The following is a 27,893-nucleotide window of genomic DNA, read 5'->3' as shown; positions in this document are numbered from 1 at the left end:
TTTGCATTCAGTGGTGTCTGCTGACCTCTCTGTACTCCATCACACCCATCTGTAGGTTCACATATAGCTGGCATTAAACATTTCCTGATTACTATGCCCCTCTGTGCCCCCAGTTAGCAAGAGCTGGTTGCACTGGATGCATATAGGACTGAATTTCTTCCTGAAAACTACCTTTGAGCTGATCTGGTTGGAAGATTCATGCCATTCAAAAATATACATAAACTGCAAGGGATTTTCCACTCAAACAGTCTCTGCCATCGTATGGTGAGATTAGCTACAGCAGCATGTGCAGGTATTTAATATAAATTGCTATGTTGTATGTTATAAAACATAGTTTCCGCTGGAGCTCTGCTTCCTCTTCAGTTTTTAGAAGTAACATGATAGGTTAACCCACTTCAAGAACAGTCAGCAACTCTGCCTCAGTACTGTGCCATAATAAACAAGAGCCTTCAGGAAGATTCCCCCAGTTTCAATACTGCTAAATGTAACTTTCTCAAAATGCCAAGTGCTAGCATGAGGCTTCTCACAGCTCACACACATACATGTTGTGCAGTCCTGAAGAATAGTAGGACAGAGTAGGGCTGGGAGAGCGGGTCTGTTGTCGTGCAGGTTTGACTGTGCGAGGAGGGATGGAAGGACTGGTGGAGGATGGCTTTGAACTCCGTGGAGGGACAGGGGGAGCATTCAGGAGCCTGCATTCCTCTTTCACCTGTACAAAAGAAGAACACGTAAGTAAGCAGCTAGAAAATCTGGGCAACAGCACTCTCAGCCAGATGAAGCACATCTGGTTCAGGCTTATTCTATGAAAGGAAATAATTAAAAAGGGAGAGGAAAAGAAAAATGATGCTAAGTATATACATTTGCAACAGTATGTGGCTGTCATAAGGAAGACCAAAAGAATGCCTTATTACCAGCAGAGCTACTAACAGTCCTTTTGGGTACTTTGAAGTTGTTTGATATCCACTCATTTAAAAAGCAGCAGCAATGAAACTATATAAAAAAAACCTTCCAGTAACATACAAAACCAGACGGACTGTTCCAGATATTTTACATTCTGTAAGAAGCAATTCATTAAGCTTAAATTCTATTAGTGTTGTTTATTTAGATGTAATAAACCAAGCTTACGTAATGAAAAGATCTCAGCAGACTCCGATGTTTCCTGACTTATTTAACCAGCGATACGCAGCCATCCAGCTCTAGGATAACTCCCTGCATCCCTCCCCAAGGACTAGCACATGCATCACGTATTTACCAGATGCACCCAGGACTTATCTATCTGCAGGAGAGCGCTAAAACAGACTTGATCTTGGTGGCTACTCTCAATTCTTGCCTTTTGCTCCTCCTGAGAGTGCTGTGGTGGTTGGGCTGCTCCTCCCTTCCCATGGGCTGCTCTTCCCCTCCCAGCAGAGGCCACGGCACCACTGGCCGTGCTCCCTGTCCCTGGCATAATTCTAATGCCAACCTGATGTAGCAGGCGTGTGGAGCTGCTTTTCACTATGTAAATTATATATATATATATATATATATATATATATATATATATAAAACACACCACACAACAAAAACAACGAAAAGTCCCTTTTCCTTCACCCTCCTCTGTGTGTATAAACCATGAGCTCAAACTGGGAGACTGCAGTGTTCCAGTTATTTGGATGCTGGCATTCAAATCTGGAGCTTCAGTCCTTCTGCCACTGCCAAAGCAGTCCAGGATAAGGTTAACTACAAACTGTACAAGGTAAAAGGTGCGGAGTGGAAAAGGCTGCTCAAATAAGGCACCCGAAAGGATTTCAAGCAGAAGGACCTCTTGTTGCTAGCCACATTTCCAGATCTCACAAACCTTGCTTCTTGGTAGCAGTGGATGGTTTTGGTAAAGCAAACAAAATGGATTGGGGACTACAAGGACTTTTGCTGAAAAGCTGTATAAAGCAAAAACTACTCATGAGTTGCGTTATGAAAATAGAGCAGGTCTTCAGTCTACATTCCTTCAGAACTGACTTTAACATTAAACACTAGGAACAGAGCCAACAGGTCTACTTACTGTAGCCAGCTAACTTTCCAGCTCATGACCGTAGACTACAGAAAATGTAGTTTGGTCCTGCCTAGGGAGGAACAAAATGCCAGGATCTATCCCCACAATAGAAATGATGAAGACTTTAATCTTGTCAGGACATACCAAGGAGAGCAGCTTTACTTAGCAGGGCTAGATGTGTGTGAGGGTACTGAGAATTAGGCAGCAGCAGATCTCCATGGTCTCCTTGGTTGACATCATCTCAGATGCACCAGAACGGGGAAACTCTCTTTGAGTTGAAAAGTTAGAGTTTATTTTTAAATTTAACAACGCTGCAGAACTAAAAGTTATCTTAGCAGTTCTGCAACACATAATTGGCAATTAAAGTGATTTAATTTATTTAAAAACAAAATAAATGCGGAACCTTTTGCAATCCACTTCAGTGCTTTCAGAATGCAACAACCCATTTAGTGCTTAAGTAAAATGGAAAATCGGGGACTGGGACATTGTAGTACATTTTTCCCTAACTCAGAACAAGACAAAATTAGAGGAACTGCCTGACAACAAAAAATACTGACATAAATCTTGCTCTGAGGGTTCTTATTTGCTCTTTCAAGAAAAAAAAAAAAAAAAAAAGAATCAATTTTATTCATGTTTGTTATTGAATTCAGGCATAAAACTCTTCAACCATTTTAGTGCTGTGCCCCAAGGATGCCTAAGGACTTCTTTTTTTCTTCCCAAGTCAGACTAGGCAAAGTTAATATTGCGTGCTATTGAATATATGCCCGTGGGGTTACAGAGACCATTCAGGGGAGCTCTTGGAGCAGAGCGGACGGTCAAGGGGTTAAAGAAATTCTTTCCTGGGAAGACTACTGGCATTCAGAGGTACTGGCAGAGCGAACTGTGCCAAGCTCCTCCGCTGACCTAGATTGCAGATCAGAACTGGGCCGTAAATAATACCAGTTTGCAGTCCCAGTTGGTCCCTGTCACAAGACTGCAGTTACAGCTGCCAGGCACAGCCCTCGGGAAAGGCAGCAGAGGATTGAAAAGGAGATTTTGCAGATTAAACCGACAAGAGCAAGGGGAAACTTCGCAGGAGATCCGCGCTTGCAGGGTCCAAACGAGAAGTAAGGACACCGAGGAGGGAGAGGAGGGGAAGAGCGGCGGGGTGACACGACGACTGCCTGGGTGACTGCTGTTGCTACACTGAAACGCTCTTTCACCCAGCAGCACTCGATGCCATGCGGCTGCCAGACACAGATAAAGTGCATGTGCAACGATATCCCTGGGACTTTCACTCCCAGCCTCCAATGCTCCTTTCGGTGGCGATCCCAGTGATGGTGATCTATCCCGATGGCTCAAGCTGCCGCAAGGATTGTAGGCAGCACTGCAGCTCGTCTCATCCTCCGGGGTGCCACAAGCCCCCAGGGAGCCGTCTGGGTGACCCCCCCACTGCTGACACTCGCCTGTGGGAGCGTGAACCTCCGGCACGGCATGCTCCAGCCCGGACACGCCGTAAATCCATCAGGAAAACAGCCTCTGGTTTTATGCAGATTAGTGCTTTGGGACTGCAGCAATTGCTGATTTACAGGCCTGAATTCAGAGGGCATTTTCGTTCTCTCTTCCCCCTTCATGCCACTTTGATTTTTCTGAAAGGTATTTCGGAAATACGCATTGTATCAGGCCGCTTCACCCAGCAGGTGAGCAGAAAGACAGAAGAGATCCCGAAACACCTGGACCTCCTCTTCTCCTACAAATAGCTCCTGCATGCATATTTTAAATTTAGTGCATTGCAAGAATACAATTGCCTGCCAACCTTTACACAGAAACACTATGGAATATCATTCTGGAGGGAGTGATGACTAAACCTCATGTTCACCAGCAGCTACCGAGATCTACTTATTCTATAAATACCCTGCAAGAAAAGCAGGCAAGCATCTTGTCAGCCCCAGCCCACTGATGAACTCGGTCTGTCACTGATACTCACTCCAACGCTGTCCCAGGAAGCCACAGAACTAATTCTGAATTATTATCCCATCTACAGAGGCGCGATTCTTACTTCATTTTACGAGGTTACAGCCCTGCCCACCTCTAAATGCCATTTAATAGCGTTAGCAGAAATCAGTTCTCCTGCATGGCGAGGAAGCTGTGCAGAAACTGCTGACAGCACTCACAGCCATCACCTCATCTTTGGTAAGACAGACATGACAAAAATGCAGGAGACAGGCGTGTACCCCAAATGCCACCCCGTGCCCCCAGAAGAGCTCGCTGTGCTGCAAGCCGCCGGCCTTCCTCCTCGCCCTCCTCTCTGCTCCTCGGCCCTGGCCCTGTCGCTCCTGCGGCCCCACGCCGAAGTGGGTCAGCTCGCAATCAGCGGGGAACTAATCGTTTTCCAGATCCAGACCTGGCTCCTTGCCCAGGCGCAGGGGTGCCAGAGCCAGCGCAAAACAGAAGCCAGGACCATGAGGCTGGGAAAGGAGGAGGAGGAGGAGGAGGAGGAGGGTAGGATCAGCCCCGTGGCGGTTCACATCAGCGCAGGCTGCCGGGGAGCCTCGTCCCAACACGGTGCAAGCGGGCGCTCCTCCAAAACCATCTGGACAAAGCTTCGGCTCAGACCTGACCTCAAAGGCAAGGAAGCACTCTTGCGCTCCAGCACTCAGATATAACACGTAAATGCTCTTTGTGCTAAGAAGACATAGTGTCTTGACTTCCCTGTCTTTGCTGAAGCTGCTGCGGATGCTTTTTGGGGAAGCTTTGAAGGGCTGCAGTTGTGCTTTCCCCACCTGTGCTGGCTGTTGTGCCTCCCCTCTCCTCACCGCAGCTCCCCAGCGGCTGCACAGCCTGGTGGTGGGAGCAGCACGTTCGTCCACTGAAAGCAAACCCAGCACAAAGAAATAAAACGGTTTTCAGCCACATCAGGTTTTCAGCCTGGCTGTGACCTGCCTGACAATGGAAAGGCTGCTGCCAGCACTGCCGAGACTGTGAGATTGCAACAGCAAAGGGATGGGGTCACCACAGTGTGCTGCGGTTTGGTAAGCCCCAGCTTATTGTTCAGCCATGGTCTTGGAAATAGTGCGAAATTTGCAAGCGGGATGTTTTTATTTAAACTCCATCAAAAAACTGCAAAATTGATTTACCGATTTGTTAAATAATAACTTCTGTCAAGATTCATTTGATCTGAGTGTGTATCATTTAATCTTGCTAAAGATCCCTAGACGCTCTTTTCTGGGGGAAGTTTTCTTCCTTTTTTTTTTTTTAATTTTTTCTTTTAAAATAATGTGTAGGACAATACCAAGGGACAATGCAATGGGTGGATTTTCCACCAAACCCACACAAGCTCCTATAGGCACAACATTTTTATATTTTTGCCACTGAAGTCTCCAAAACATTTCAGGTTTGGAAAAGTGATTTCTCCCGAGTTTTCATTTGAAACCCTTGGGCAGGAAACACATTCTGTTTAAAACTGAGTCTTCTATAAGGCTAATTTCTGAACTCTGCAGAGTTCCTATTTATACATACTTTCCTTCAATAAACACTACAGAGTGATTATGTTAGCTCTGTTTTGGTAAAATGTGGTTGAGGGTAACGACACTTAGTATTTCCTCAAATTTAGCAGGGAAGACAATCTCTCATTGACAAACATTGCAAGTCTGTAAAAATTCTAGCTGTCATTATTACAGCCCGTTAATCAGAGACGCACACACTAAGGTAACCTGTGGCAGTTCCAAGTGGTTTCGTGTCCCACACACATATTCATGTCTCACACACTTCAGCCATGGAAAATATGAGAAAACAGAACACATGCAGAGAGATGATGTTGAAAGAAAGGGAAGGCAGTGACCTTAAAATTCTTAGATCTTGTTTGTAGAAGCAAAAAAGCAGTAAATATCACTTGGAAGTATCAGGTTTAAGATACAAGATCACTTATATTAAATATAATCTGATGCTTTATAGGACTTACAGTTGGTAGGAGAGTGCACATCTCTTACCATTTCCTTGCCCTGCATGTGCCCCAACCCCATCGAAGTCTTCTCTAAAGAATTCCCAAGCAAACATCTGCTGAAAAAGAAACAAACCAACATAAACAACCCTGACTTACTGCTTCAGATTTGGGAGGCACTGGAGGTGGAGGTAGGGAAACATCCGAAGACTTTGTTGTTGCTCCGACGGTCCCAGGCACAGGAAGAGATGCAGTACCGCACTTTGATCGGAAAGACCCTCTGTAATTGTCACATTTGCTCTTCTCACTTAGTGAGCGAATGAGAGGCTGCTCTCCAGGCTTTCCAGAGCCTTGGTCCAACCACAGCTCTTCGTAAGGAAGCTCTGGTTTCGTAGGCAGAAACATCGATTCCTCGCTAACCTCAGGAAAAAGGTAGTCGCTGCTACTGTCCCCAGAATCCTGGTACTGAAGAGCATCGTGAGAGAAGAGGGCCCACTCGTTACACAGATCCCTGCAGCCGTGCAGGTTTACCTCGCTATTGCCGTGCAGGTTGTTTCCGTAGACGCACACCGAGAGCCGATGGAAGGACTGCGTGAGCTCGTCTCGCGCGTAGCTGAGCGAGTTGGGCACGTGGGTGTGCCCGCTGCACCGGCTTTTCTTCGGGCTCTTGCAGTCCTCGTTCCAGTCAGCTTTCACATCGCGCACGGCCCGGGAATACTCATCTATGTCGAACTGTTCCTGGCATATATTAAACCAGTGCTGGATGAGGGATTCATGCCACAGCTCCCCCTTCACAAGACTGTCAGGTAGGGTGAATTTTGGAAGCGTCAAGTGCAAGGGAAAATGCATGGGAATAATTTTGTTGCCACGAAGCACGCAACAAACCACCACAGTCTTGGTCTGAATGTTGACGAACTTGTACCTGTGCCCTTCACGGATAAAATGCAGGTCGTAAGGGTTTCTCGGTGTAGGACTCGGCACAGTCACGTTAACAGGCAGCCTGGTTTTTTCTACTATATTGCGAATGGTGTGCTCACCTTCTTGCATCTGCACCTCCAGCGGGCTGCGGGTGCTGAACTTGCCCTTACACTGGAACGGGAGACTGATGCTTTCATTGGTCCTGTGGTTCATGCAGATGAGGCAGGGCATTTTGCCTCTGCCGAGCTTGCTAATTGAATTAAGTTTCCCAATTTTTTTGAAGATGGTGTTGAGTCGGGACTTCTCCTTAGAAGATTTTGCATAAAGGATTTCTGCTTGCCCCATTAAAGTCAGCTCATCCCCGGTGCTAAGGGTGATGTTGTAAACTTCAGTGTCTTCATTGCATTCACCTGAAGCCACCTGCAAAATAACAATAAAAAATTGTTTTTCCCTCACTGAAGACAATATTCCAAATCATATCAAACCTACTAGGACTGGACTTAGGAGAAACCAATTTCATTTGAACAGCTGAGTAGTCAAGTGTGTAGTGTTTAACCCAAAGCTTGGCCCAGTAACTTTTTTATTGTTTTACACTTTCTTGCTTTTTAGTTTAGGAGAAGCAGCCACCTGGAACTGTCAAAGAAGGCATGAGAACAAACATATCCAACTTCTAAACAAAAGACATATCCCAGCAATTCAAATTCATTTGTATCATACAGCTTTGAGAGAGCCTGTCTGGATTCACTTGCATATCTTTTTCCACCCCCCTTGTTTTTGCTGTAACTTATTTGCCAGGCTCTTGAGGGAAGCAAACATTTTTCTTCCACCATCTTCAGCTCCCTGAGGAGCAGAGAAGGTGATCTCATCATTACAGATGAAGCATATCCCTTTGATATAATCTCTTCCAGGCTAGGGCGAATGACAGATGACATCTAGTCCCTGAAGGAGAAGTGAAAGATATTGGTTCTGTCCCACATGCCTAACTCCCCCTCTGCCTTGCTCTCCCAGTCATAGACTTCCTTCCTCATTTTTTGATCATAATTACAATTTGAGAGATTAAACAACATATGCACAGCCATGTGTGTGCATTTCTACTATGGAAATTGTACTGGAAAGGAAAAAAAAAAAAAGCAAAACAGATGTCCAAGGCTCATTTGCTCCTGAAGTTATTTCCTTAACACTGGAATAACTCTTTATGCACAAGATTGCTCTGCTTCCTATTTGAGTGGCTTAATGTGAAAGGCCTTTTTCAGGGACCTAACAGAACTCGCCCAGCTCTTCCTCAGCAGCTGCAGCTGCTTAATCATAAAGGAAGGTGCGTCAGATAAGTACTTCTGGCCTGTTACAGACTGTTTTATTCAGGAATACTGGCCATATTAAAAAAAATGCAAGTGCAAAAATAAGGTAGAATAACATATTCCTTCCTCATCTACACCACCACTAGAGACTTCATGTAGCTGTGTGAAGTCCAAATTCCAGCCTTCAGAATTGGATGTCATCACAGGCCAGCCACTGCATGAAATCGGGGCTGTAATTCCAATTAGTTAATAATTGAGAAGTGCTGTAAATAATCTTCCCCTTGTAAGACACGATCTGCATATTTGTAAAGTCATGGTTATCTTCCGGAGACCTCGCCCAGCAAATGGCCAGAAGAGGTGTGCCTCCCGAGCCGTTCAGCTTCAGCGCTTCCTGACAGGAAGCCATTCAAGCCCTGAATTATCTAAACAAACACTGGTTGGTCTAATCCAGGAAACCACTAGGATTTTATCGTACATAATACCCATTCACAGCTTACACCACCGGCCAGACAATATATTGAAACGCGGAGACATGAAAGGAAGGGGCTCGGATGTCTTTGCCGATAACAGCGGGATGACGCTTATTGCTGTTTTCTCCTCAAAACCGCAACCGAGCGCTTCTGCTGGTGAGGTGGCCCTGACCTCGGAAGGCTGAGGACACACAGGGCTCTGTGCACGTTCCATTCAGTCCCCCCTTCTCCTCTTGCAAGGGCACGTTCTGTAAGAATAGTGTTTTTTAATAACTACAAATCCCCACAGGTGGCTTCTCCGGGCAGCGCCGTCTGCAATTTTCACACGAGCCAGCAATGTCCCGGCTTCTTCTCGCCCTCTGCATGGAGCGAGGGAGGTGTCACCACCTCCAGCTTTGCTGCTCTGCTGCTCTGCTGACTGGTGGTTCCCTAGCAAGCCCCAAACAAACAGCCCCTGCACAAGGACGCTGCCGCGCAGGCAGCGAGCAGATCGACTGGCAGAGCTTCACCTCGAAGGGCTCCTCAAGCGTGGGCTTTATTAGAGGCATCCGTTTCTACCAGCTGGGAGCATGGGGATTTTTACGTTGGACATGTTTAAAGACAAAATTTCTCTAAATCCCCAAATCTGGAAAATATTATTGCCTTTTTTGCAATGCAAAAAAGGGTAATAAGCAAAATGTGGTTGAATGTTACCATGCTGGAGCAAAAGAAGAATCGTGCCACTATTGTAGTTTGGCACGCTGAGAAAAATACTGTTGTGCACTCTTCTTAATGAACAAAAATCTGTTAGGCGCCAGCTGCTGTCCAAATCTGTAACAAAGAACTGAAAAAGTGAAACCAAAAGTCTACGAGTGCACAACTCTGATTTCACTTCGATTCCCAAAGCCTTGCTCTGCTGAAAGTAAGGCTACAGGTACGCCTCAACAGGCCAAGGATATTTTAAAATTTAAGTCCTGAAAGTCCAGCAAGCTAACTCCTCTCTTCTTGTCCGAGGTTGTTTAATTTTTCATTTTTATATTTACCACATGCTAGTTAACATCTACAAACAATTCACGGTAGGTAAATATTTGTTGCAGAACATTAGCAACAAACACATCCCTCATTCATACCATACATAGCAAACCCTCGAAAATCATCTAAAGACATATGAAAATCCAACTTGATCTGCCTTGCTCACTCAAACATTTTAATTTATTGGTGGCCACGAAATTTTCAAAACTATTAAAAATAGGGCCATGGACTTCAGCACAGGTTATTGGGTAAGACTTGCAGAATCCTCTAGGTCGGACAGGACCTCCAGAGGTCACCTAGTCCAACCTGCTCTTCAAAGCAGCTGTAGTTACAGCAGACTGGTCAGGGCCATGTCCAGTTAAATGTTCAGTTTCTCCAAAGATGGAGAATCCACATCTTCTCTGGGCAACCTCTTCCTGTGTTCGACCACCCTGATGTTAATAATTTAGCCTTGGGAGCATCCTGGAATAAACCCTTCCCCAAACATACTTCTCTTCCCAGTTGTTCTCTCTACAAGTGCTGCTTTACACATCAAACCAGTGAGTCTTTTAGTTTCACTCCTCCCTTACCTCTTTTTTGCCCTTCCCATCCAATCTTCACTTTCTGGTAATAGGTGAGAGCAATCAGTGCTCCTAGCTCTGAGGCAGTGTCTGCCACATTACCCTGCAAAGCCATTTAGAAATCACTAGATGCTACGATCGATCAACCCCTAACAGAAGAGGGGACCCACACAACCAGAAGCAGCCTACTCCATACCATGTTTACCCTCCACCTTCCAGATGCTGATCCATACTAATGGTCCTGTACCGATGCCAAGATGCTGACCAGAAAGGTTGCTGGCTTACAGACGTCTTGTCAAACATGTTCCAAAGCAGCGGCGGGTTCAGTCACTATGATGCTCTAAACTTGCAATTCAATAACCATTCAGAAGCCAATTTTATATCTACTGCAGAAGACAGGCATCAGCAAAATGATGAATGATTATTTAGGCAACATGTTCTTTTGGGAAAGCTCAAGCATATTGTTTCTTTTGCTTAAGGAAAGGTTAACTCAGAAATAGATTTTGGTAACACCTGAGTCAATATCCTGTCTCGAGCTCCAATTGTTCTAATTTGTTATAGTTTGAAGCAGAAGTCTTTAATCACTTGGGCATGTAAGAACTCCTTATAAAAATGATTTGTAGTTTTATACAGCTTGTTATACCTGCTAGATCTTATTAGAGCAACACAAGCATCACATTGCCAGTAAAAATCCACAGTTAGGACTTCTTCTTAGAGCTCTTTCTTTTTTAACTATGAAGCCTCTGATGCACAGTTACTGCATACAGTTTTTACTATTAAAGCCAAGGGACCAATTAGAACTTTTTTTTTTTTTACAGGGTGTAAGAAGTGGATAAAGATTTTAGTTTAATATAAAATAGACAGTGTTCAGAAGACCTATAAGCAGCAAAAATAAGCAAACTTTTTCAAGGAAGATGATTAAACTCACTGAGACAGCATTTTCCTTTCTTTTGTAAGTGTTTGCCTCACAAGACAGAAGCAGCAAGCACAACTCTCTGTGGTAGTGTATGTGTGCTTCTCTCTCAGCTGGCAGGGACTTTGCCCTGATTACTATGTTAAAAGCTGGCTTTGGTGTTGTTTTAAGGGTGTCTCAAACAAATCAATGTTCCAAAATAATGACCTGAAATGTGACAGATAATACTGCAGAGCTCTGACATGACACACCTCTCCACGTGGGATGTCAGGAAGGCCAGCACAAGGCACCACAAGGCAATGGAAGCAGCAGCTCTGCTTCTCTCTCAACCCATACTATGCACCAGGCCCTGGAGGAAAGCGGTTGGTGCTGACGCTGACATGAAGCCGCAGGGCGGTGAGGGGACTGAAGCATTCATTCCCAAGATGCAGTATTACCAAATGCCTGCAAACCTGCACACAGGCTGATTTCATAAAGCCACTGTTGCAGCATTTCAAAACGCCAGTGTAGGTTACTGCCTTCTGAGTATGTGCTCCTTGGAAGCTCAGGGCAAGTTTATTAGGGCCAGCAGGACTACAACCAAATCAGGAGATCACCTATACACTGTACGGACCAGCACAGTCAGATCAGTGTGAAAAAAGGATTACATCAAACAAATCAGCTATCAAAGTTCACACCAGCCAAATATCTTTGATGGGAAAGAAAAGAATCCCGATAGGGCTAGTTAACTCAAACTCATGTACCTTTTCCATCCTGGAAACGCTCTGCAAACAGTTTCACAGCCTCTCTAAGGAGATGGAGTGGTATCTTCAGGACAAAAATGATATCCCAGAATATTTAAAGGATCCTGGAACACTGAGTGGGATGATTAGAGAGCATCTTTCATGACTTGTCTGATGTTCTGTCAGACATACAGTTCCTTTTTAGGAGAACTTTTAGTGAATTACCTCAGTATGATTTGCAGTTTTTGTTCTCCCCCTGTCTTAATACAAATAGTTTCCTGGATATCTGCACGGGACCCCAGCATCAAACCACAGAAACCTACTGTTGTTGGTTCAGCAAAAGCAAGGGCCCTGGGGTAGCTCAACTTCCTTCTTTCACTATTTTTCTTCCAAGCATAATGAATTAGAAAAACTTCATCTTTGTAGCGTAATGTTGTTATGTACACAAAATTCCCTGCAATTATGCATTGACTATTAACACAAAAAAGGCCATCAGCTATCTGTTCAGTGAAGAATCGACAGAATGCCTCTAATTTTCAACCAGGAATAGATCAAATACCTATGGACTGAGTGCCATTAGCTTATCCCCAGATCACTCTGAATTATTGTGCCTGTAGATGCCGCTGGCTACCAGGTACTTGAGGCAACCAATTGGGTATACAAGCACAGTACCGATATATATGCACATCCAAAGGAACTAACAGAAGTAGCTCTAGCTGTTACAAAAACGTTGGTTTAATTTAAAATTCTTGTTTGTTTTTTTGTGAAAAGTACTTGGGACTCTACCTTCTACTCCCAGCTCTGCTTGAGCATCCATTACAGCACTCCTTCAAAAATAGCACAGGTCCTAAATGTCCTGCCCCAGCACACTTTCCAGAAAGCCTGCCCAGCTGGGAAACAAGGAGGGAAAGGAGATTCATCTCCTCTGCCTCCTCTAGGGTAAGGTGGCTCGTTCTTCCCTTTAACAATGAATATACAAATTAAAATAAAACCATCCCCATAGAGAAGATGCCACAGCACATCATAATGAGAAGGTAGGTCTCTAAACTACAGAGCTTGCTGCAAAATCCTGCCTAAGCAGCAAAGGATTTACAAGGAAGAGCAAGGTTCACACAGAGTCAACCACAGCAGTGGCACATTGCCATGTTCAGGCAGACCTCAACAAGCACAGACAAAATTATACAGTGACTGTCCGGTGGCATCCTGTAACTCTACAGGCTCTTTCTTCAACAATTATCCATGGAAGTGTTTCAGAACAAGAAAGAATTCCCAGACTTCAGGGTTCCTCCTCACCTTAAGTGCTTCATTAGACATCTTAGATATTTTTTGTTTTTGCATCAGATTAGCTATCTTCTGACATGCTTCTCTGAATTTAAACCAGCACACTGCATTGGACAGAAATCAACTGCACTCGGTATTCTTCCCTTGGCTCAAATCACTTTGACACCATCTCCCTTATACTAAAATTTTAGCGTATGTCATTCTGTTGCATATAAGGAGTTATTAAACACTTAACAAGTCTGGTTACGTTCATTCATTTTTTGGAAGATGACAACCTTGGAATAGACTTTTATGAAACTGGAAAAACTGCCAGGAGAAATACTGCCAAGATAACTGTTTAACTAGGTTAAACCTGGATTATTATTGCTGTTATTTACATGAAAGAGTATGACTATAATATCTTTTAAAATGGATTTGATATCTAACAGTACGCTATGCTTAATCCTGAGTTTGCTAAATGAGAGAGATTTAAGGACACTTGTGCTAAACTCAAGACACAATGTTTTAAACTTTAAAACAGCCTTATAAAATCATAGATGTGTATTTTATTGTGCCACACTCTTGATTTGGTCATAGATCAACTGAGAAGTATTGGCACAGCACTGGATAGAGCTAGCAGCTCCAAGATAATACTGTTTTCCTGGGTAGAAATGAAATTTTCTTGTTGCCTTGATTTGGCTAATTATATCCTAAAATACAAAATAATTTTAACTTTCTCCTGGAGTCTTCATTTGTGAAAGGCTCCGTTACATGGCTCCAGGTTAATTGACAGCATAAATGAAAACAACCTACTGTCATGAAAGGCACGAGTCTGTGTCACCAAATGAATTAACTAATGAGCTTTTACAGTTACAGCGGTCTTCAGTAATCTTGTTTCACACCTATAAAAATTGCAGACTAGCTGATGTCCCCCAGCTCTAGCAGTGCAGGAAAAAGAAAAAGACATTAAAAGATTGTTATAAAACCCCACATCACTACACAGGAACGAGGAACTCCGTACTGGTTTTGCACCAGCAGCATCAGCAATTTTCCCTCGTGGAGTACGCAATGCGGATATGCACCAGTGCATCCTGGCTCTAAGATGCTGTTCAACCAGCCTCAGGTGGTGTAACAACAGAAGCAAAACAGGTGAATTTGAAGGCCACTCTGCTCTGTTCCCAGAGCTGACCTACCTTGTGTGGTGTCTTACTGGAAATATAGGTCAGGCAAGGGAGAGGAGCATGTTCTGTCATTGTCTTGTGCCACCTCACAACAATGTTTGGTGACAGGAAGCCCTCTCGTGGGCTTGCTGACCCTATGACGAGCCCAAGAGGTGTGTGTGCACAAACACACACACAGAACAAGCCTGTCTTTTTTGGAGTTGTTGTTTTTATTCATAATGTCACTTAGCTGCAGTGATTTTGAGAGAAGCAACCCCATCATTTCACTCTGCAGGCTATCTGAGAATAAGGCTTTCTGGACAGGGATTTGAGCAGCTGCTGCTAGCAGAGAATAAAATTCAGACTGCTGGAGGGGGGAGGAGAAAAGGGGCAACAAGCAACATTTGTTTAAAATCTGGCAGCAGCATCCCAATTAGATGAATTATTGGATAGATCATCAGGACTGCTCCCCGAAGTGCCATAGGATAGGAGAGCCCTTAGAGGACGTGTTGATTTAGCACTGCAAAAATGATCCTGAAGAGCACCACTGCAGAAGGCAAAACTAAAGACTCGTTTGTCTTAAAAATCACACTTCCCACACAGTGCCGTTGCTCTCTTGCCATGTATATAAAGGTTGTAACAGTTAATCATTTAGACAGAGATAAATATTTATTCAGGGACTACCTTAACGTTGAATGTTATTTCCTCCATGACGTAAACTCGTTCAGGAAATGCTTTAGCCACCTCCTCCACACTGTTAAAATACTGCACTGGCTCCTTAATATCTCGGTCTTGTTCCAGCAGCTTAAACTGCCCTGAAAACAGATGATAAACAGAAGAGTTGTAAGATATTTACATTGGACAACTGTCACTGTGGCAACTGCTGGCTCAACTTCTTCACTATTTTGCTCGGTCAATTTTTCCGGTTATTAGCAGCCAAAATACGAAATGAAAGATTGCAAAGAGCCTTCTGAACCTGCCATGAAAGGCACCCAGTTCCACCAGGGCAGGCTGAGAAGAGCGTGTGGGAGTTGAACTCAAATTTAAAAAGGCCCTTCTATCACATGCTGTCTAGAAATAGTAAATAACTATTGAGGCGTCTGTGTTTGTGTACTTAATTCCCTCTCGCAGTATCTATACAGATAGCATTTTTGGCCCCAAACATTAGAAGCTTTACAGAAAGAAAACACACCCATTACAATAAAACCTCAAAACAGTAAACATATTCCTTTTTTTTTTTTTTAATATATATTTTAGCATCACCAAACAGCTATGAAAAAATGTGGGGCTACAGCCCTTTTCCCTTAGGTTTCCCTAACGCTGGAACAGCACTGAGCTTTCCTTGGTCATGAGCTAAGGCCTTTGAGGACTTTTAACACAGCAAGAAATGAAACCTTACACGCTTAAAACTCTTTTGCAGGTGGTCACCTTTGGAAAAACATTAGGAAAAGTGTTCCTCACTGCCTTCCCCCCCAGCAAGGCCATATTCTCAGTGTTGGGAACCAGCAGAGAGGGAAGCACCATGGGCTCGGGACAGCAAGGTACTTCAGTCGCTCCTGGCATGTCATGAACATGAAGTTTAAAAACTTTCTTTTATAAATACAGTGTTAATGGAAAGCTCAGGCAGATACATTTGCTGTTTGTATGACACAAATCAGTGGAGGGATCTTCCCAAGTTCAGAGACATTAGCTACTACTAGGCTGAAGGATGATCTCAGTAATCGAGCACAGCAGGACTCGTTGTAAGAAATAACTTGAGAAAATGAGTAAAAGTCTGACTGAAATTTATGGTTTGCACACCTTCTGTAAATTGCGTTTTAAAATTAGCAAGGCACCCAGCCCCTGGATTATTATTCACAGTGTTCAACTCCATGAAAATCCTCCCAGTACGTCAGGATGCCAGCCACCTACAGAAATACCTTCTCGCTCCTTCAGCATTTTTGTGCACCACACTCTGCTGCTCCTACGTATCCCCATCAGACCTGAGGACTCACCCACACCCAAGGATTTCGGGAGCTCAGCAGGTCCCAAGGCCCCATGAGAAAGGCTTGTCCCAGCCCGGCCAGGCATGGGCACAGGCACGCACCCGGACAGGCCAGCAGTGCCCTGCTCCTCACCCAGCTCCAGCACCTTGCTGGCCGAGGCACACTTAACTGGTATGCCTGAACGCAGTGGTTGTAGCCTGAATAGCAGCTTTTAAGCCAAAAGACTTCCTTTAATTCCCTTCTCTACATTACTTCTTTCTGAAGTGACCACAGTAACTTTAAGGTATTATTAGCAGGGCTTGGGGTGCTGTATAGAACAGCTGAAGATGCTGACATCTCCCACTTGCTGTTTTGCAAATGTTAATAAGCTTCACCACACTTCAAAAATCAGTTGCCTTGGAGTTTTCCTAACTAACTCCGTGTCTGCTTCAGGACACGCTTTTATTTGAAGTTCAGCCAAGACAACTGAAGTACTTCAAAGACCAACGCTAACGCTTCTGTAGCAGGAACAGGCAGACCTTTGGTCTGACCTGGTGAAGCCATTCCTGTAGTGATCTACATCGCTGTAATACAGCGAGGAATGGCTTCACCAGGTCAGACCGAAGGTTTGCCTTATGCAAGATCTGTCTTTGACAGAGGTCATCAGCAGATGTGCAAGGAGGGCTCTGAGAACAATTACTCCCTCTTCCATGCCTCTAGGAGGAACCTGTGGCTCAAGGATGCCCAGAACAGGGAATAGTTACCTTTGGGCTTAGTAGCTCCAAATTTCTTCCCTGTAAGCTTAATTGCTTACTGAAGGTGTCTAAAACTTTCACCATACACGGGCTCTCTACCTGAAAATATTATTGCAAACTCTTCTTCCACAGGCTTTACAGTGCCTCTAACATAGAGGGCAGAAACTTCAGGAGAGCTAATTCTGCCCAGCAGACACTCCAGATAGCCCAAGAAAATCTACAGCAGATGGGCACTTGAAAAAAACACCTCACATGCTCAGCAGAAATCTGTCAGCATCCTCCAGCTGAATTCCTTAGTGCACTGCTCTGAGCCTGACCTGGTGCAGAGCAATCGAGGGGCTGTACAGATGCACCCCTGGACAACAAGCAGGGAGGTGCTCTGGCAAGAGAAGCTGAACTTGTGGTGTGACTGATGCACGAGGCGTGGAGAAGGAGAGATGAAGCGAGGAGAACCACACTGTTTAATCCCCATGCCACCATACAGACAAGGCAGGCCTGGTTTGGGGATTTCCCTGTCAGCCACATCCTAGCTAGGAGGAAGATGCTTTCCCCAGCTCCGCAGGTCCTCCTCCCTCCAGGATGGAGGAGAATTTCCTATAAAGGAAATTCAGGTGTGTGGGGGAACCGAGTGCAGGCACACCTGCATGGATCCAGGACATCACGCAGCAGAGGGGCTATGAGTTGCACCAGGGAAAGCCTGATAGCACAGAAAAATAACCACACCAGAGCACAGAGCCCAAGCCCATATTTCATGGATACTCACTAAGGGCAAGACATTCTTAAATGTTACAGAGGTTGTCACATAGCGGTCTCCATGGGTTGACCAGAGGCTGTTGCTCTTTCCTGCTTACATCTGAATTACTCTTCAGGGAGCACTGTTGTCCTCTTCAGCTAACAACCTGGCTGCGACCCTAACTGACTGCCCAGTTTGGGATCTGGCAGTCTGATTTGCAAGATTCCCAGCTGTAGCCACTATTCAAGGCAAGCTGTGATTACAATTTATAACAGTGTTTTATATTTAAAGTCCCCTGAGGAAAAACACAGACAACACCACTGCAAGTTTTAGTCACCTCAGACAGATCTAAACCCAGTGGGGTACCTCTGATTTAACACCCTTACAGACAGAGATGAGTTGAATACAAGACTGCATGGAAGCTCCAGAAGTTTTTGAAACTGTGAGATATTGCGGTGATAACATTTTAATAGTCCAGAAATGAATTAGGAAGTCTCACTTGAAAGTTGGAATTGAGTTGGGTGCAGTAAGAAGGAATTCACATGAATAATGAAGGAAAATATCATCTTGAATAATAGTGTTATCCGAGCAATATTCACCCAGCACTTTGAATAAGGTCTTTAATCCTAGGTTTCCTAGTTCCTCTGTCTGGAAGCATACTAATATTATTTTACTACAACTGTGATGTATTTAACAATAGATAGTTTGGTGGCAAAAAAAAAAAAAAAGGCAGTCAGCCACCACAGCCTAAACTTCTCTACAGAAAGTCCCAAATTCCTCAACACAGAACAAACTCTTTAGGGCTGTGAGCAACTGGGAGCAGGGCCTGCTAGCTACCGCAGACTTGCACATGTCCTCATAAAAAAAAAAATCAGCTGGAGCTTTGCTTCGTTACAAAGAGATGCTCAGAACCATGTATGTAGCTATCTGTGTCATCCTCCCCTTCCTTCAGCTGAGCTGCACAAACACAAAGCTGTCTGTGCCTTCACTGCTAATAAGCAGCAGTTCACGAGGGGGTTGACGACAGAGGAGTACATACAGATCCCAAAGCACATAATAGAAGGGCAGCATTAATCTCCTCCTGTTATGAAATCAAGAAGCATTCTGTGCATGGAAGCTGTCAGGACTGGATGTTAAAATGCTTCGCCTTTGGAAAAGATCATTTATAACTCCAGATTTTCTGTAGATGCTTTTTTCAAATTTATATCTTCACTGAAAAAGGCAGACTGTTTTATTGGAAGGAAAGAAAGAAGGGCAGAAGAGGGGCCTGCAACACACATTTAAGCCAGATGTCAAGTAACTAACTAATGGGGAGGAAGGAGACAATTTCTGATTATGTTCCTCCCCAGCCTCTACTCAAAGTGCCATAAAACCGTTTGAAATACAAGTCAAATGGACGCAAGTCTGTCTCAACTCCAAGCTGAAGTGAAATTTTATCATCCTTCACCACAGACAAGGTTTCATCAAGAGACTTTACAAGACTGACAGCAAGCTTAAACAAATCACGGTACAATTTAACTGTGTCAATTTGGAATTTAACAAAAAAAAAAAAGAAAAATCTAAAATCTATACAATTATAGAAGCACCCCTCCCCACTCTTACTGGTAGAAAAAGAGTAATGAAATGTTCCTCTAGTAAATCAGGGCAGGTTCAGAAAGATCAAAGATTTGTTATATCTGCATGGTCCACTGAGCAGGTATGGCTACCCCTTTGCAGCCAAGTGCAAGGGAGTAATGAACTACTACTGCAAGCTTTATATCTCTTTATCTTTCAGTCTGGCCTCTGGCAGACAGGTTATTGGAACAGTTTCATTCTAGTATATATTATCTACACAGATGATGAAATCTTATTTCCGTGTGAAGGTACTTACAGCAGAGATGGTAAATCCACTACTGATGGAAATGAATATGGAAAGATAAAATGTGGGTAAAGATCTAAACCGGGGCTTTTCCCCAGTTTATGGAAGTGTTTATTAAAAATGAGTAAGGAGATCAGTCCATCTTCCTTCTTGCCACAAGTCAGACATTTGTGAGCAGGATCTGCCCTGGGTCATTAACTAGCCTCTTCCAGACTTTCATTTGCTTCTGCCACTTCCACTGCTTAGGCTCTTGCAAGTGCAATCCATCTCATTCAGGTATTTCTGTAACATAAGGTCTGCTGGTTTTAGCCCCAATCTACTCTTCACACCCAAACAGTCCAGCTGTTATACATGCTCTCACTTGTAAATCCAAAAAGAAAATCTCCCTGTTCTGTAAATAATAAGAAAAAAAAAAAAGTAGCTGCATGTCATCTGTAGAAAACATGGAAGGTCACCAAAACATCTGCTCAGCTGCGTTCATGGGTAAATGTTTCTCTAAGGAGGCAGGAGTTGTATTGTCTTTCAGCAGCTTTGGTTATTTAGCAAGTCTCACATCTCTCTATGTGAGACTACACGCACAGCCCCGTGCTTCCCAAGAATGTGCAGACAGCACAGCAGGGTAGCCAAAGTACTGCAGAGGTTTATGTTTCATACTATTTCTTGACTGCTGACTGCATTTCAGTATTTCAAAGAATAGCAGACTTGATTCAAAGAGAAAAGGCTCTCTACCTGCCAGAATACCACCATTTTGGAAAAAGACAATTTCTGTCTGCATCTTTTAGCATTCCCATGCATCACGATAATAGGAAATAACTGTCTTCCACTGCAAAAGGGTGATCTTTGATAAAACTCGGCAGATATAAATAGGATAAAGCTAGAGAGTAAATACGACATGGTAAAGGAGGGTGCACAGAGGTGGCTCACTAGATGCCAGGGAGAACGTCAGCTTATTTACTCACTTTTCACCCCATCAGCTGTCACATGTTAGAGTTATTTGTCCCTACCTAATCCTCAGACAAGGCAGCTGGTCAAGAATGAGCATGGCAAACCAAGACTTTAAAATAATAGACTGAACACAGTCTCAACCCCAGCCACTCCAGCCTCCTTATATATTTTTTAAACCTTTTTTTTTTTTTTTTTTTTTATTTTAATTTGACAATTGCCCAAATGCTCCTGCACAGAGCCCACATGTTGTTGTTTCAAGGAGCGTTGGTGTGACAGCGGTTGTAGGTGTCTAGACCTTTGAAAAGGGAGAAACAAAAAGAACCTGTCTCGATCTGTGATGCAGCTATTGTGTGATTGGAACCACAGTGTAAAGTTAGTATTGTACCACTTTTGGGGATGTGTTACTAAATGAGAAATGGTTTGGCAGACATGCAGAAGTGAGTGGGAAATTAATGCCTTTCTTTGACTCTGTCATCTTCCAGTTTGCTGTAATCCAGAGCTTGTTCACAGTTCCCCACAGGACAGAAGATTACTGCTGGGTTCAGGTGTTGTGGAGCAGAAGAACCCCCAGACCCCACTGCAGAGGAGACAGCGGAGGGAGAAAAGACTCATTATGGAGAGGAACCCCAAGTATAAATGGAATTACAGAATGCTTTGTTCAACAACGGGAGCAGACAGTAGTCCTCAAGTCAACTTGTTCAGACAGGCTCAAAGCTCAGTGCCCACGGAGAGGACAGGAAAGCTAATCCCCTGCTGCCTCACCTGGGGTTCCCATCAAAGGAACTACCAGCTTCACCTCAGACTGGGACCTGCCAGCAAACTAACATGGGTATGATGCTATGGTAAGTTAATTGCCTCAATTAAAAAAAAAAAAAAAAAGAGGAAGTCAATCTAATGATATGGATTCATCCCTATCTGCCACACTGACAGGTTCCGAGAGCTATATTAAAAAAGGCAGGAAGGGAGGGTGCAAAGAGGGAAGAAGTTTTTCTGAGTTATTCATAAGAATTTATTTATTTGTGTATTGTGGCCTACTGAAAGCATGCAGGAGGCTTTGGAAGGGTAGAGGATACAGTGGGAAAAAACAAGAGTCTCAGGTACACAACTTCCAAAGACTAACAACCGGGCCGCAAACCAGAAAGCTACAATTGATTCTTCCCTTGTAATCACCATAAAATAGCTATCCAACAGGCTTTGAAGTACTGCCTCTGTTCTTCAAGAGCTGCCTGTCTGTACTTTTTCTTGAGGGGAGGAGGGGGTAGCAAAGGACTTCCTGTGTCCCCATCTGTCCCCAGTCTTTTGGAAATGTTGGGAATGGATTAAAAAAAACAACAGATGAAACATGAGCTAGGGCCATATCTAAGTAAACACAATACAATTAGAATTCATCAAGAGAACTGGAGCTAAACTTATGGCCCTGCAAAGCAGAGGGCAAGGCACAATGGCACATTCAGTCAGAGATTGTGCAACGCTTTATGGGGAAGGAGACCATTGGATGAATAGTTTTACTTCTCGGAAGTATTATCGAGATTTCGAAGCCTTAAATGCCTTTATTCCTCTCTGTGTTATGTCTGCTGTACAAATACACTTTCAACCATGGCAGAATGAGTCAAGCATCACAACCTAGTGAGACATGTCGAAGCAGAGCATCAGCACACTGACGCATCGCCTGCACGTATGCACACCGTTTGAGAGATCAAGGGAGGGAATCCAACCAAGTTTCCCACACAGCAACACAATGCTTGCATTTCTCATCAAAACCTCTAATCCTGTGCTGCTAAAGTGAAGGAGATGATACAGTCCAGTGTTTTTTTTTTTTCCAAATCTTACTTCTATGACTCTTAAGTGGAATAACAACAACAAAAAAATCTGATTCTATTGGCAGCATAACAAAGAAAAATCAGTTCAAATGATGACTGATGACACTTTAAAGTAGATTTAACTAACAGATACTGCATGAGAGGGAAATTTAGGTTACTGATTATGTAAAAAGACAGACAGGGAAAACAAGTCTAACCTCTAACCTTTGTTTCGTAAGTTATTATCATCACAAATACTAGATTACCACAATGAAACGTTCCATTTTGTGGGGCCACATGTTGGAGTGTCTGGACTGCAAGAAGTTAACTAAATTCAACTTACTCACTGGGTTAGCATCGATCTAACTTGTAATTAACATAATTTCATTCCTTTCCCACGTGCTGCCAACAGACACCATGAATACTCCATAGGCAGCTTTCTGTCTGCGTGTGAGTTCACACACTCCAGTGGTCATGCAGAGCAGTCTGGTGACTACTGCACTGTCTGACTTTCTTAATTGTTACTAACAAAAGCTGTTGCTGGCTTCCTGTTGAAAAGTAAGATCGTACACACACAAAGATGGCATGCTCTCCTGGTGAACATCAGGGCGAACTCAGATTGCAGCACAACAAGGCATCAAGAGAAAAAGTTACAGAAAGCCCAACTGAAACAACCCAGAGCTTATGTGACACAGTGTTGAGATGACTTTATTTAGAAGCAGATGTCTGTTGACAAAAGCTTTTCTTATGTGACTGTTAGTGCTGCTCCTTCCATGCTGCAGTGGAGGCCCACCTACACCTCAGTTGTGAAAATGGTAAGTCACCAAAAGCTGACAGCTCAGATTACTGCAGTAGCATCCAGAATCTTTATGAGAATGTCTGCTGGAACTGCCTGCCACCAGAGGAGATGTGAAACGAAGGTAAAGACAACGTGTCCCTCACTTAACAGAAGCCTCCACCAAAAATTGCTGTCTTCTATTTGAAGGACTGGAAAATGACTTAGAAGCAAAGGTGAAAAAGTATGTGAGAATAGTTCTTACTGTACTTTGAATCACTTGTCTTACTTAGCAAATACATCCTTTGTTTATACATTAACACTGATTTAGGGCTAAAGATCAGTCCTAACGAGTGGTGACTCAGCTCACATATGTCAAGTCGGAGTTTAGGATCGAACCTTGCATTGGATGGCAGACAAGTCCCTTAACAGACCCTTGCTTGGCTCAGAAAATTGAACATGACAGATATGACACTGAATGGAAAGAGAAGAAAAATCACCAAAACACACACACAAAACAAAACAAATCCACCAAAACCCTGTATTAATATTTATTGGAAAATATGGATGATTTTTGAAACTGTAACTTCAGAAACTATTTTTTGCATTATTCTGCCCAAGTAGATTTTTCAATTTTACTGAAAGAAATTACCTACATTTAAAGTTAAGGGGCAGCACAGACTTAATCTCCCTTTAGACTTGTTCTTAGCTAGGTGATCTCCTCCCCAGTCATCAGTATACACCAGTCTCAAGTCATTCATTAAAAGAACAGGGCTGTCTACAATAGATTAACATTTAATTAATGCACAGAAGAAAGCTAAGATGAGAGTAACAGAATAAACTCCTGGTTAACATTTGAAATGAATATTACTAGTTTCAAGCAGGCTTCAACAGGCCATATTAGAATACCTGTTACAAGTTAGCCAGGCATGCTGGAGGTTTTGTATCACAGCTGCATCAAAAAAAAAAAAAAAAAAAAAAAAAAAAAAAAAAATTCTACCTTTATCACAGATTTCCTCATTAACATTGATTTGAGCTGATACTGCCACCAGCAATGGTGCAGCCATAGCTCAGAATCTGTGTGACTCCAAGTAAAAAACGAGTGCAGAAACCCAGCTCTCTCCTTCCCTTCAGAGGACCCCTTCTCATGGGAAATCCACAGGGGAAGAAGTTTTTCTTCCCTTCCACTCTTACCATCTTGGTTGGTATAATGGACTTTGGTTTCTTATGCAACTGAAGTGTCAAGACGAGAAACTACAGTGGTTTTTAAAAGCAGCAGTATTTCCCAACCTGAGCTCAGTTTATTAGTGTTCTTCTACTTTTGGTATCTCAATTTGTTTAAAAAGCGTAAAGAGGAATTTTGTACTGATAGTGAATTAGAGTATTTTAAACACAGACTGTCCTTACAAATAGTTCAATGTATATCCTTATTACTAATGGACACAAGTAAGTGAGAATGTTTATTTGAGGCTAAGAGAAAAGACAGCATTAAAAAAGAATTTTGCCCACCACTGGCCGTGAAGATATCTTATATGGACATATAGAAGAGACATCATTCCCAGAAGAACAACTGAGTTTGGAAAGAGGGCTAATCATTTTAGAGGACCAAAAGTTTATTGCACTGTGGAGAGCAAACTTTTGCAATAGAAACTACCAGGTCCCAGTCGTCGTATGAGGCTTGCTTAGAATTGTATCACAGCTGCAGTTACAAGGAAGAAATTAAGATGTGCTGGAATGAAGAAGCACATTTTTGGTCACAACATGGATTTGAGAGACTCTAAACAAGCAACTTGTGGATTTACATCAGACGCAAGTTTCAGGATGTGGTAGCCATCTCTGTGCATTTGACAGAACTGAAGTGGCTTTTCCAAACCTCATACATGATCTTCTTGGCAAGTCAAAGCTTTTGCTGAAGTAACAGCAGCAACTGCTAAGCTTAATCATTAACTTCTTGTTACTCAAGAACGGTTTTTATTTATTTTACAAAGCTAATGCTCACCAACATGCAGCTACACTGCTACGAGTGTTTCTGCCCCAGGTCAAAGACACTGCCTGCAGTCACAAGCCCACCACCTTCTCTTTCCGCTCCTTTTTCCTTCTGCTACTCCCACACCAGGATCTCAATTTCTATGGCCTGACTTTAACTTCATTCATTGCTATCTCGCTTGCTGAGCAGCCTTTTGTGCCCTTCAGGTTTTGACCCCGTCCCCCTCTACACAGGCCGTGGCTCAAGTGTAGGCCGGTGCGCAGCAAGGCCTCCCGGCTGACAAGGACAGCCATGTAAACAGCCCGGCCTCTGGCAGGCACGTTCAGCGCGAGACACAAAGCTAAAGAAAAACTGCATTCACGGAGCAGAAATCTTGAAAATGTACATAGCCCAGTACCGTATAAAAAGTGCTTTTGTTTCATGTTCAGGAACAGGTTTTTTAATTAACTGAATGGGAGGAGTTTTAAAAACCAGGAACAATGACTGAGTCAGCAGCTCCAGCTCTTAGTAACTTACAGGGCTTTTTATGAGGCAGAATAAACATATTTCATTCAGAGTTAAGACTTTTTTTTTTTTATCAATGTGGAGAGAGACTTCAGAGCTTGGACTTGGTAGCCTGAAAGAACGTCTGTGCATTATAGAGCAGCTTATTGTTTCAAAGCTCGTATCTCATTTACTCGCTGAATACACATGTGGTTTACAATCTCTAGCAGAGTCTCTGCATTCCACCCCCCCCTCCACCGGACCCTAACTTAAATCTACCGAAATATTTCACGCAAATTACTGGAGAACCTGTTGCTCAAACAGTTCCAAACATTTGGGTATCAACAACAGAAGGCAGGCAATTTGTTTTTCTAGGCAATTTTCCTATGAAAGACACTATCACTTTTTATTTTTCAATGTCCAGCACAGCCTGTATCTTAGCTTATATATTTACAAAGTGTATAAAATAGGAGAGAATGCAATTTATTATAGTTCTGACCACCAGCAATCATGAGCAAACTCTGAAAAACAAGTTCACTTCACTTCTGGAACAAATTAGACAAAATATTTCAAACTGAAAGGAAGCCAATTTCCAAAGAAACTCCTTATTTACACAATAGATCTGGTTTATTCAGCTGAAGTCTTTTGTCAAAGAGAATATTCAGTGTTAAATATATTAATGCTACAGCTAAAACTATATTACAGTGAATTTAAACAAGCGTAAAACCAAAATAATAGACAATCTGAAAATCACTGTAATGAAATACATGTAATAAAAATTATGCCCCAAATATTTTGTTATCCGTAAACTGTAATATCATCTATTAAGCATGCAATGTAACTTACAGCAAACATTTCTAACGTTTTTATTTACAATCAGCAGCCACATTTACTTTATCACCTCAGCTGAGAAGCAGAAGGTGCTTTGCCACCTTGTATTTTGCATGTGGTAAGCCATCTTTTCAATCACTCTGTATAGACGCAGTAGAGTCTGTCAGAATCGTTTGTCTGGTTTCCAGTATAAGATAACACAGATTCAGGGTTGTACAATTTATATACAAAGTCAAGAAAGCTCAATGAAGGCAGCTTTTAAGAATGAACATTTTGGCGTATGTTCACAGCATGTATGAAAGTGTCACCAAAAAAAAATATTCATATGGGCTGAAAAGATGGGTGTAGAGATGGTGAATAAGAGCATACTGCTTCAGCACTGTCACCTCACTTAATTTCCATTTCTCCTTAAAAAAAGCAATGAAGACAATAAATCTAAAATTCAGATCTAGGCAAGATATGCATCTGCCACAGCTCTTCTGAATGCATTCCGTCACACACATTTTAGTTCATTACTTGGTTCAATAAAATTTCTTAAATAAGTTGGTTACCATCTAAAGCTCTCTTTTGCAGTTCACATGATTATAGCTGAACCCAAAAGGTTCAGCTACAAACAGGATGCCCAGCAAATTTTTCCTTCTTGTAAGATGTCTGCCAACTTGCTGAGAGACAAATGAAACCAGTGAGCAGAGTCAGCCTGGCCTAAAACTGCTTGACAGAAAATAAATGCTACAGACTACACACTGGGTGCTTTAATTTTTACAATTGCTTTTAGAAAAGCACTCAGGTGATTTTGCTTTTTCCATGTAAATGATAATTCATGATTTAAGAGTTGTACTATGCCTTGCTAATGCTTTCTGAAATTATATTGAATATTTATCTTGTCTGTATTTCCAATGAAACCTTTTCATTAATACTGGCTTGGGGCATCTCTGTCTGAAAGCCATTTTTGCACCAGTTCCATTTTGTAGTCTTTCCCAGAAAGGGCTGTGAAGTGGTAATTATCAAGGTGGCTGGTCCCCTACTTGTCTTTGAAATCACATGGACTTCCCCAGCTGCTAGACTATCATGAGATATGTTATTACATACTAATTTCTAAGTACACAGGCTAACATTAGCAGCTGCAAATACTCTACAGAAATTCTGTGCATTAAATTTCTATGAAAGAACTTTTCCTTTAAAACAAGGTAATCCTAAAGCTACCTCTTGGACTACAAGAAATACTATTAATACCTTTGGATTGCAAAAAACGTTAGTCATGGAACAATGAAACAAAACCAACACTAGGCAGTTTATGTGAGCCCACAGATTTAAAGTGGTGAAGAAGCCATGAATGCAGAGGGAAAAAAAAAATAGAGTAGGATTTCAGACACTTAGAATTGGTTACTGTATGTGTTGTGAGAGAGAAAGAGAGAACAGGTTATGTTTAGAGACCAGAAAGACTGGTACATCAAGCTAAAAGCAACTCAAAACACGGAACTGTCAAAAGAGCAGTCTTTACTA

The 27,893-nt window shown here is 42.8% G+C and overlaps 1 protein-coding gene across 2 annotated transcripts in view; it reads right to left on the bottom strand.

Moving 5' to 3' along the window:
- The window catches only part of GAREM1 (GRB2 associated regulator of MAPK1 subtype 1), a 101,613-nt gene that overhangs the window by 8,757 nt on the left and 64,963 nt on the right, over positions 1–27,893 (bottom strand). Inside the window, exons 3-5 of one of the 2 annotated variants that reach the window (XM_082755247.1) lie at positions 14,945–15,075; positions 6,108–7,286; positions 543–709 (exon numbers count right to left, since the gene is read on the bottom strand). In XM_082755247.1, coding sequence (XP_082611373.1) covers positions 543–709; positions 6,108–7,286; positions 14,945–15,075 — 1,477 coding nt within the window. The remainder of the gene's footprint in view (positions 1–542; positions 710–6,107; positions 7,287–14,944; positions 15,076–27,893) is intronic. The other variant, XM_082755248.1, reaches the window with a different exon arrangement.

The sequence above is a fragment of the Aythya marila genome, assembly GCF_965140915.1.
Source record: "Aythya marila genome assembly, chromosome: 2".
NCBI classification, from domain to species: domain Eukaryota; kingdom Metazoa; phylum Chordata; class Aves; order Anseriformes; family Anatidae; genus Aythya; species Aythya marila.
The sequence above is the reverse complement of the archived record's forward strand: the minus strand, read 5'-3'. Positions and strand labels throughout refer to the sequence as shown.